Source organism: Cydia splendana, chromosome 6, assembly GCF_910591565.1.
Source record: "Cydia splendana chromosome 6, ilCydSple1.2, whole genome shotgun sequence".
Lineage (NCBI taxonomy): Eukaryota > Metazoa > Arthropoda > Insecta > Lepidoptera > Tortricidae > Cydia > Cydia splendana.
In genome coordinates this window covers 22,401,629-22,413,829 of record NC_085965.1, presented here as the reverse complement: position 1 = coordinate 22,413,829, position 12,201 = coordinate 22,401,629, and the positions used below count along the sequence as shown (strand labels likewise).

Genomic DNA, 12,201 nt, shown 5'->3' with positions numbered 1-12,201 from the left:
TAAACTTGTCCCGTGAATTGAATCGATTGTCAAACTTTCGTTATGTCGCCCAAATAATACTAGTATTTAACGATAATTAAATATATTCGTGTATTGCACACAAAAGCTACCGTGCGCAATGGCAAGCGTGACATCGACTGCACATTGCACTGAAAATTCACTGGCAATACTGACTCCACAGAAAAACTTCTAGCTTCACAGGTTTCAGTGAGAATAATGGTGTAAGAAAAACGCTGAAAATGTGTGAAACTATCAACTTCAAATAGTGGAATGCCTATTAACTTACCTTTTCTATACTAGATACTGAAATGATAGTTAGATTGCCCACTCTACCGTCTGTACCCATTCATTCGATACATTTCATTCGATAGCGTGACGTACGAGTATGCAATGAAATTTTCACTAAGGGTTCTGACCTGGTTTTGTAGCAATATGACAGATCGGCAGATCGGGTCCCGAGTAGATTGGGCAACTAAACATTAATTTCTCTAATTAACATTAATAAATCACATTAATTCATTCATTTCTGAACATTTATTAATTTTCTAGTATCTGGAGTATAAAAATGGAATTTATAATTTACAGGTACGTTATTTTGAGTAAGAAATAATTTTAATGGACAAATGTTTTAATAAGACGTTTTATGTTTGTAACATAGTTACTGTCTTTTTAATTTTTAATTAAGAACTAGTTTGATTTCTGTCTGCTTATGTTCTTAAAAGGTTTTACATACTTATTTTTCTTTTCACCGTTTTTCTTTTCAACATTGTCTCCTCATTTAGCACAGTTGATTTTAAGTTTAAAAATAAACAACAAAGGTAAATGTGCATATTTTTACAATGTGTAGTCTGAATAAGTTAGATATCAGTTTAAAAAAAGTCTCGTCGTAATTTAGAAAAGTATTTCAGTAAAATATTATCAGAGTGAAATTATATCATGCTCATTATAATTTTATTAAATGTCGATTGGTCTCACAAGAGACACAAGGGAGTTAATTAGGAGTAGTGATGATTTAAGTTAGGTAATTAAAATGTATTAGGAGACAAACATGCCTGATTTAGTGCACTAAACAAGTAAACATGAATGGAAAGATCTCGAAAAGTTAGCACACACATAAGCTGTTAACATATAACATATATAGGATGCCGCGGCACACAAAGCTAGGTATATGTGGCTAGAAATATATGAAAAACAGTTGGATAAAATATTTCTAAATTCTACCCGTCCAAGTACTAAATGTACTGCATACTAAAATGTACTAATATGTAAAATCTACCAATGTCCTGCGCCTTTTCCCACTCAATTTAATTAATTTTAAACAAACACTACTTCAAATATAAAATATGCCCAGTATTTACTAAAAAAATTGACATTATTTTAGTTCCGTTGTGCTCTATTTATTCTATAAATATATATTTAATATTCACAAGCGCCACAAAACATTAAAAGTTAAAACATATTGTCTCCAATGCATCAAAACCACAGTATGTTTCAGGCAATTGTTTTTTAACGCAAGTCGCAATTACGGTCGAGTTACCGAATCACGTAATTTTATTTTTGTTTTATACCTAAAAGAAATCATTATAGGAAGAGCGTGAACTGCAGGAGGCAATACAGCACAGGAGCTCCATAAATCGTTAGAGCCGTTTCCGAGATCCCCGAAATATATAAATATATCGGAGGTCGCGGGTTCAAACCCGGGCTCGTACCAATGAGCTTTTCGGAATATCATTTGATATTTGCCAGTCGCTTTTCGGTGAAGGAAAACATCGTGAGGAAACCGGACTAATCCCAATTAGGCCTAGTTTCCCCTCTGGGTTGGAAGCTCAGATGGCAGTCGCTTTCGTAAAAACTAGTGCCTACGTCAAATCATGGGATTAGTTGCCAAGAGGACCCCAGGCTCCCATGAGCCGTGGCAAAATGCCGGGATAGCGCGAGGAAGAAGGAGGTACAAGAATTGCTCGTTTAAAGGTATGATTGGAGTCTGTTTAATGCGCACGGTCTATATAGAATTCATATCGAGCAAATAATACGTTTAATTCAATTATCCGGAAGCTCGGTGTGCCGCGGATATCGCATGCTAAAGCAACGCAAACAAATGTATAGTTTACCTATCGCGCCGCCGCTGGACGTCGGCCCTAACCTGGACTTACAACTAACTTATCAACTACTTACATTAGTGCAGTCCCTTTTTTGCTACAAATGAGATTACGACACTAATGTTTTTTTTTTAATCAGATTTATATAAACTCAAAAGCTGCCAACGTCAAATCAAATCAATAGATTTCTAACTGCTTCTACCTGCAAATATCGATATATATTAGGTCAAATGTCACCACAACCATATTAACAAGAATGACAAATTAAACAGTGACGTCATAAATAGCAGAAAAGTACTTCTTATCCTAAGTTTGTTACCTTACAATGTAGGTATAAATGTAAAACATCGAAAAGACTTAGCGTACGCACAACACACAGGGAATACAGTTAATGGTAAATGGTATACTGGGTACATCAATTCACTGCATTGCACTTATATTAGTTTACGTAAATATGTTGCTGATATTCCATGTAGATTACATAGGACGATGACTAAGACCAGTGGTGGGCAAACTTTCCTCATGAGGAGCCAAAAATTTAAGGAATTTCAGAGGAGGGCCAGATTTACAGCAAAAATGCATTTTTATTACTTGGCCCGCGGGCCGTACTTTGCCCACCACTGACTTAGACTCTGTAAGGGCCTGACAATTTTTCAGCGATTTAAATGAGAAGCGAACGCGATAACATCCCCGCGTCGCGCTCAAATATAAATCGCTGGAGAAACGTCAAGAGCGGTAGTGGATTGCGGCCCTAATGAGTCTAATGACACAATTACATTGATATGTGTAATTGTGTATGGCACTGCATGACCGAAGGGATAATGACAATAGACATGACATCAGATGTCGTATGAGAAACATTGTTTTTGCTTCGAATACAATCGCTTTATTTCGACCGAATTTTGTTTCGACACATTCGTTTTTTTAACCATACCACAGAAATATCATCAGACCAAAAAATCCGTTACCTACCATTTTCAGTAGTATTCAAAATACCAACCCAAAACCACTGGATCAATGTATTTGTGCTATTCAATTGTTAGTTTTATCTACACACATATCATAAACTCTCTATGACGCCTTCAAAATCCGTAAATAATGGCCCACATTACGATAAACTGTTTTGTTACAGCAAATTTCTTATCTGTGAAAATGTGGTAATAGCTTCATTACTATATCAAAATCGATTTGGTAATGCATTTTAAATTTCGAACATCTCTGAATAAAAAAAGCAATTTGATTTGACCCCTATTCTAATATCAGTCGAGATGACGTTTTATTCGAAATCAAATGACAATTGCATACAATATTGACAAATCCCGCATGTAAGTTGGTATCGGACGATATGGTAATCGACCCCGACTCTAGTTTGTCTCTGAATTAAAAAAAAAACTTTGGATGCGTGACATGCGTGAAAAAAGTTGCCGCCATTTGACGTACAGTTTATATTTTAATTAATTTGTAAGAAAAAAATAATTTGTTTTGTTGTTTTTAAAGTAACTATAACAAAAGTTTCGTGTAAAATGTGCGATAAAGATATTTCGGAGACGCCAGCTCATATCCGCGAGTTCCGCCAGAGAGGAAAGTGCCCCAATGTCGGCTGTTATATGAGGTTAGTGAATATATCATAGAAAGTTTATAATATGTGTGTAGATAAAGCAGTGTATGTAACTGTACATAATTAGGCATTAAAACACTCGTGTGATACTATTATGAAACTCATTTCATTCGTTTCATAAACCCACACTCGTATTTTAATGCCTTTCATTATGTAGCAGTCACATAAACTACTATTACAGTCATCTAGATAATTATGATCATCGCATGAAAACCAAACAAATACAGCAACAGTGTGATCGTCCAATGTATAACTGCTACCTACATCAACTTCGATATGATACGCAGACTATCCTTCAATCTCAGTCATTTCATTCTTACTCTAACTCCTGACAAATTCTATCCAAGCTACCGTATGTGATTATCAAAACTATCTGCAAAACTGCTCAAAACGTTATCATACGATATGTCAAGCTACAGTATGGATATACGCATTTATTGTAAAACACTACTGTCAAAAATTGTACCAGCGTTGCGTTTAGTTTATATGATTGGTTATTGGATATTTGATCAAACACTAGCTCAAAGAAAACAAGTAGCAGTGGAAAAAAGATTAGCTAAAAATGTTAGCCCCTAACTACCAGTTGTGCCTGCCTGGTGACCCGTTTTCATTTCATTAAATATGAATTCCTAATATTTTGAAGGGCATCGAAATTAGTATTAGAATTATCGTGTTGCAACCTTCCAATAAATTAAAATAGAACAGAAAAAAAAAGAAGCCCCGCATTGCGGGTCTTCGTCGTCTAAAAAAACTTCTTATAGATCTAATTATGTACGTATTTCAAAATAAAAGGATGTTTTGATTTTATTTTTGCCACTGTCGAGTCGATGCAAACCTAATGTAGACGTACTCTATAGAAGGCTGGAGTCGCTTTGGTTCAAATTGTCCAATATTTGATCAAATATCCAAAAACGCGGAGCGAGGCATAAGCGGTTAACAAGGTAATGAATGGACGTATCGTGTTTGCAAGCGAAAGCGTCGAGTGATACTTATAACCTAACCTATTATAATAATAAGAGAATATACCCTAGCTTGACGAGAAACGTTATACGTTCCAAACAACAATACTCAAAACGTCAAAAGTTTTGATAAATGGTCAAAATACGAATTGGACGCAGCGTTGTTGAATAACAACAATAATAGTCTTTGAGAGAGGAGACTATTTTGGATATCATGGTCACCTTTTTCAAAGACATATATGGTTCTAAAAACATACAGATCGTTATAAATATCAAATAAAGCCCGGTGCACACTATAAGGGTCAAATTTGATAGAATGTATTGTATGCACAGGACTTTAGTCATGGATGACAATAAATGTCAACTTTGATTCGTACCCGAGTAATTTGGCTACAGTAAATTGGTCAACCACTAATTACGAATAAAAATAAATAAATTCGTTAAAACAGATGCAAAAATAGCAAATACAATAAATGAGATTCAATAAAAATGCTTTCGTAGTTAAATTTTTACAATTATAAAATGTTTAAAATTTCGAGAAATTTTAATTAGAAATGTAAAACTTCGCTACATGCGACATAGAGTTCTAACAATAATACTTAGTCGTTTTTTTACATCGGCAAGTTTAAATAAAAACTGAAATGCACACCGGACGTAGTTTAGCGAAAAGGATCCATCCTCAAAAATAGATCATCGAAATGAATGACTTTTTGTTTTAGACATAAAGCTAAAATTTTATTGATAAATGTTTGTGTCTTATCCCTAAATTACGTCCATTCAGCGCACGACCTATTTCAGCCGATACCACCATAACTCTCGATCAGATTTCACCGGGTTCTACACAAACTAAAATACAGTCTACTCGGACTCGTGAATGCCGGACTCGTTGTCCTCATCCTTGGCGTCGAGTCTAGTCTTGAGGTCGTCGATGAGCGCGGCGGGCGGCGGCACGAGCGCGCACACCACGTCGCCGCCGTCCAGCAGCAGCGCCGTGCGCGCGGGGGAGGGCGGGCCGCCGGGCGGCGCGGACGGCGCGAGGCCCCGCCACGACGCCAGCTTGCCCTCGATGTCCAGCGTGCTGCGCTTCGACCCTCTGCATTCCGTTTCACTTAGTGCGAGCTCTATGTTGCTTCGGCTTCGAGAGATCATTTCACTGGAGCCACTTAATTATTTTTATTTCAAAACTTAATCGATGGTAACTTCCAAGAAAATAAGCGATGAAACTCTGATACGATCTCTCGAATACCGAAACGATTTTAAATTGGGCGAAACCCGATCCTTAAACTAAAGTTAAAATGGTCCCTGGCGTGGAAAATAACAGAAGTAAAAAAACAGAAAGAACAGAGGGGAAGGGTCCGTCTCGTCATGCGGCCGTGCGTTAGTTTACAGTCGACATGCTTCTCATGCTATCGATTAAACTTTCTCGATATTTATAACTTTAAATTAAGCTTACATTAGAAGATATCCTATACCGTGTTTATTTACAATTGTATTAAAATAGTATACCTAAACCGAAAAAAGCATCATGCGAACGTGTAGCCCCAACTTTACAACGCACGGCGCGTTTCAAATGCGCCGCCGCGCTCCGATTGGTCGAGCGTGAGTTAGAGCGTTGTAAGGCCGCGAACACACAGGCGGAACACAAGGTAAGCTAGCGGAAAGTGGCTAGGGGTCGCTAGGTGTCCGTGGGGCACTTACTTGGCAAGGGGTACGTTATCGCGGTCCGCGAACGCGTCATACAAATACTCGCTGCAACAGACAACACACGGTCATCAGCCAGCAGCGTACGCAGCATGCCGCGAATCGAGTCCCACCACAATATTCACACGCTATCAGTTAATAATGACGGCATTTGTCGATTTCTTTACTACGAACTTTATGTGTAGATACACTCGTACAGTCATTCATTCAGCACGCAATTCGCACAAAATGAACGCCAATAAGCATACTCGTACTTTTTTGAAATTCGCATTTTTACGCTAACACATACTGTAAGAACGTTACATTTTGGCGCCCAAACGAGGATACTAAAGAGGCAGATCATTTCGTGCGTAGCGTGTTCTTTTAAGCTTTAATGTTATCGACTTGTCATTATTTACTGATAGCGTGTAAGCGTAAGTTGCCAAATTCAAAATTTTTACTGGACTTTTGGATATGGGACATTCGAGTTCGCTAGGGTCCGTTCACAACACAGGGGGCATACAGGTTGTGTTGGGGACAAGCAAAAAAAAGTTGTGAACGAATCCTATCACGCCGCCATTTTGTAGCAAATGTCAAAGGGTCCGGCAAAATAATGACATGAGCGCTTCTAAGCGTCTAAGAACCAAAATAAGTCATTGATCGTCCTACGTGTGCCTAGTGGGTTATAGTCTTACAGTAAATCTTAATACTTATCATATATACACTCTATACCTAATGATGGTGTCGATGGAACATAAAAGTAAAGTAAATCAAATTTAAAAAAATATACGTACTAATAAATAGTCTAACTATAGTTTACATGTCTACGAGAAAGTTCAGAATACACTGCGGGTTACATTCGAGCAATACAGTGAAGGTCCTGATGATACTGAGTACTGACCAAGCAATGTACGACAACATGGAGGAACACCGAGCAACGCTTGTCCGCTGGATAATGCACCTTATGATGTAGTCGTTAAGGTTGAATCCAGCGAGCAAGGGTATCGTGCAAGCCGCTATAAGGTCGAAGAGCACACGCCACGGTAGCGGACGCACCAATACCAAAATGAGCCAAGGCACAGATCATATAATACTAGTACAGATACCCAATCCCATACTAAAAAAGCGCACCGTCCTAAGTATCTTATACTTGTAGCTAATTTTTTAGTTCACAGTGACAAACTAGATGGCGCACGGAGCTAACAATACTCTTACGACAAACATGAGTTGAAATAGCGTCGTAACACCTCTCTTGCGACATCTGTTCTAGCATTCACGCACTAAACCTACATATCACATTCATTTTTAAGGTTCATTATTACTAGATGGCGTTTCAGACATCGGCGACAAAATTAAAATCTATTTACATACTTTAAGTCAATTTACGATTATGAAATCAATTTGACATTTTTGTTTTTTTGGTTACATTTTTTGTATTGTAAATAGAAGTTTGAATGGTAATTTAGTAAGGAGTCAAAGTTTCCTTACAAATCACAGGTCGTGTTCTTATCGCTTACCTTGCTTCGGCACGACGAGCATTCGAGTAAACCAGCATACCTGTGACTTTGAGATACACAATAATGCATAATCAAAGAGCGACTCTTATGCTGGACTGAAGTTATCTAGTAGGTACCTACGCATCACGTTAGGGCAAAAAGAACAACGCATTGCGGTATGATCAGTTTTAATAAATAATTCTGGGCGCTAAGCGTTGCATTGGTTGCCGTGCACATGGCCTTGAGAGGCCAAGGTTGCGCCGATAGAAACTATTTGAAACGTTCGTTAAATAAAATCGTAAGTAAAAAGTATGCGCATATTAAATTAAAAATTTATATTGGTACCTAGAGATATATAACGCCGTATTGTCTTAGATTTATTATCAAATAAAAAAGACCATGTATACAGGAAAGGAATGAGTAGGTATTTTGTAAGGATGATCAATTGACCATTTTGTGTCAAAAAGGAAAGGCCAACACTTACAACAAATACCTAAATACCTATGGAAGTGTCTCCTTAGACAGTTTACACACTCTTGCGGTTTCACTATGTGGGTATAGTGTGATAAGCGCTTAATACCTAATCCCAATTTCAGGTGAAATAATCAGTAATCAGCAAAGTCGGTGCCACACGGGGTTAATGACCTCAATCATTCTGCTGATACGGATATGCAGTGGGCATTCCGGGATTCGTGTTATATTAGGTACTTCCCACTACAATGTTTCTGATTTTAATAAGTTAATGAAATATTTTTATATTACAGTACCCATAATAAATATATTAATGAACAGGGGTGAAGGTTTTAAAATAAACAGTAAGCAAATAAACTTTAAGTCACAACATGCGAACGTAATGGTCCGAGGAATATAAATAAACATATTTTCTAATAGAACAACAACCAATTCCTTATCATTAAACTCGAAAAGGATACACGACTCAAACAATAGAAAATCTCACAGTGACCTTCGACTAGCCAGGTAGTCGGGTAAGTAAATGGTTATTTATCACTTCAGATAATTTTGAACAACACTATACTTATTTAAACTTTCACAATTTATTCATGTATTTAAGTTTTAAGATTTACCTCCGAAGTCCGAAGAGGACGGCGTTGATGGCGGCGACGGGGCAACGCCGTCCTCGAAACGTCGGAGGTAAATCTTGAATGACTCATAATTTATGCGGAAAATTGAAATAATACGGTTAAAGTGTATCAATGATTTAGGAAAGTTAGGTTATTGACGATATTGTAGGTACCTATTTAATTTGTTATGATATCAAACATCAGAGGGCCTACCATAACGAGCGAAATTTAAAGAAATTTCGATGTCGGTGATAGGACCTCCCGAATCAGAAATTAGTACTTATTATATGTTTAGTAAGAGGACGTTCATTAATTACGCAAGGGGATCACAAATAGGGGTCACAAAACCGGTTTCCCAAAATTGAAAAACCGGGAAAACCAAGTTTACCTATTCCGATATTTTGAAATAAATAAACTACGTATAGCATATTATGAGCTAGATCCTTCAAATAGGACTCCGGATTTTAACAGATACGTGCGAAAGCTGGGCTATTTAAGTGTCACCTAATGTTCAGGGGGAATACCTATTTAGTAACAAAAAGTAACATTTCCAAAAATTCAATCCAAAAACCAAAGAAAGTTCTAGGTTAACCAAAAACAAATTCAAGTCTGAATATCTTTTTTGGCGGCAAAAATATAACCTGTATGACAAAGAAATAACGATTCGTATTATTTCTCATTTTTCTCTCTGATCTACTGAGCCTACTTTACTGTCTTGGCACAAGAATGCATCGAAAGTATCTAGCTTGCGAGATATACTATCCATCCCTTTCGAATTAATTATGTTAGAAAAGAGTGAGTAGCCTATCTCGCGCGTGAGATACTGGCGCGGCCCTCCTGTGCTAAGCCTGCAATATTTGGTTACTTCTTAAAAACTATAATAATATATGAGTGGCTTGAAAAAACTAGGTACCTACATACCCATCGTTTCATTAGGTATCTAATTTGTGCAGTAGACACACTAGACACGAGAGAGATGATTAGCGCGAACACTGAACACTGTGCTAGTGCCCGGCGCGGCGACGGAACGAGCTTGTTTATGAACGGATGTTGCTTTGCGTGTTTTACATTATAATATTTAAGATGGCAATTAAAAATGTGTGTAACGTTTTTTTTTCCATGATTTTGAATAAATTAATTAAATAATTGTATTTCCGATTTATTTATTTTTTTATTTAACTAACAAAGTGTTTTGTAGCTTATTCACAACGGCTACCATGAGTTGGCATTTGACGTTTACGCTCTAGCGACTATAAGAGGAGGGGAAATATTAAGGGTATGTCGGAGTAAAAAAAGTAACCATGACCTACTTGAAAGGGGGGGGGGTCCATTTTTTTTACATTGAAATTTAAAAAAGAATTGTTAGTGTAATTAGGATTTCTTTTTTGAAAACAATCAACTTGTAACTTTCGAGTTCATTTCATTATGCTGAACGCGCCGAAAAATCTAAGTATCGGAATAACCTCAATGCCCCTTTTACTCCATTAAATAAAGAAAAAATATTCTTGTTCATTAATTGTTCTGGTTCTTGCCAATCCATTCAAACAATTAACCGATTTCTTAACCCTTATCTTGGCATTGTAACACCCGTGATACATGGAACCTTAAACAATCTAGCAGGTTCACTTTATTATCTAACAAAATAATTTTGTCATAAATATGTCGAGCTACCCTCCTTTATTATAGGAAAAAATAATGGACACAAGTGTCATTTTAAATTAATTAGTAATAATCAACATGGCGCCGCGGAAACAACAGATTTCGTTTCGCACTGAAAGTTTGGCACTTATTTCTTAGATAAGTACTTATTATATTTAGACGACCGTTCTGGCCTAGTGGATAGTGACCCTGCCTGCGAAGCCGATGGTCCTGGGTTCGAATCCCAGTAAGGGCATTTATTTGTGTGATGAACATTAATATTTGTTCCTGAGTCATGGGTGTTCTCTATGTATATAAGTATGTATTTATCTATATAAGTATGTATATCGTCGCTTAGCACCCATAGTACAAGCTTTGCTTAGTTTGGGGCTAGGTTGATCTGTGGAAGATGTCCCCTAATAATTATTTATTTATTTTATATTTTTTCCATAATCTACATTTTGATGCATTTACTATCTGTTAGGGCATAAATATTTACATTGTGGTCTAATCTGAAAACATTTAATACACAGAATATTTACATGAAACTGTTATGTAGTATATTTGATACATTGTCAAGAACTCAGAAATATACATATCAAAAGGATTGTATTACATTTAATACATTGCCAAGTTGTCCTCTAAATAGGTTTACTACGCCGTAGCATGTAGCGCGGAAAAATATGTTTATGGCAAAAAATGCCCCCTAAGTAAAAAAAATACTTTTTAATTATTTGTTTACTTATCCTATTTTACACAACTTTTTGTTGGCGACTTTTTTGAAACTTTACGGGATCGAATTTATCCTCCATGAATGTGTTCAGGTATTCGTAGATATAATTTATATTTACAGGTGTAATAGTCATCTGATGCTTTAGATTTTGATGATGCTTTAATTAGCAATAAATGATGATTTCTGCTACATTACATGTTTTATTTTTATTAAAATCCACATTTTTCTTCTAAATAGTAGGTAACTAGTATGTCGAGGGATTGGCATTGTATCAAATATGATACATATGATTTTCCGAAACTGGAAAATGTTGGATTTTTTTCTTTATTTTTGAATAGTCTAGTATGCTCAATAGGCGAGTAAAACTAAAAAAATCCTTATATTTAAGATATTTTGAACCTTGCAAAGATAAAGGTTAACGACCTGTCTGGCCTAGCGGGTAGTGAGTACTTAGTGACCATGCCTATGAAGCCGAAGGTCCTGGGTTCGAATCCCGGTATGGGCAGTTATTTGTATAATGAACACAGATATTTGTTCCTGATTCATGTATGTCTTCTATGTATTTAAGTATTTTTATATTATATGTATCGTTGTAGTAGGTACCCACAAAACACGCCTTCTTGAGCTTACCGTGGGACTTAGTCAATTTATGTAAGAATGTCCCTATAATATTTATTTATTAAAAATTTACTTCATGTTAAAAAATGTCATTCTCGTACAAAAGGCAGTAACACAATTTATTTCATATTATTTTAAAATTCAAACCACTATACTCATATTTGCACTAAAACAAATATTTACAGGCATATAACGTACTTAATAATTTTCCGAATGAATATACAACGTATGTACATACTTAATAGTTAATGTTTTAAATTTGACGTAAGTTGCAAATA

General features: G+C 36.3%; 1 protein-coding gene across 1 annotated transcript in view; it reads right to left on the bottom strand.

Moving 5' to 3' along the window:
- Positions 1-12,201, bottom strand: part of LOC134791574 (prominin-like protein) — a 40,964-nt gene that overhangs the window by 7,006 nt on the left and 21,757 nt on the right. Inside the window, exon 22 of the mRNA XM_063762623.1 lies at positions 6,375-6,425. Coding sequence (XP_063618693.1) covers positions 6,375-6,425 — 51 coding nt within the window. The remainder of the gene's footprint in view (positions 1-6,374; positions 6,426-12,201) is intronic.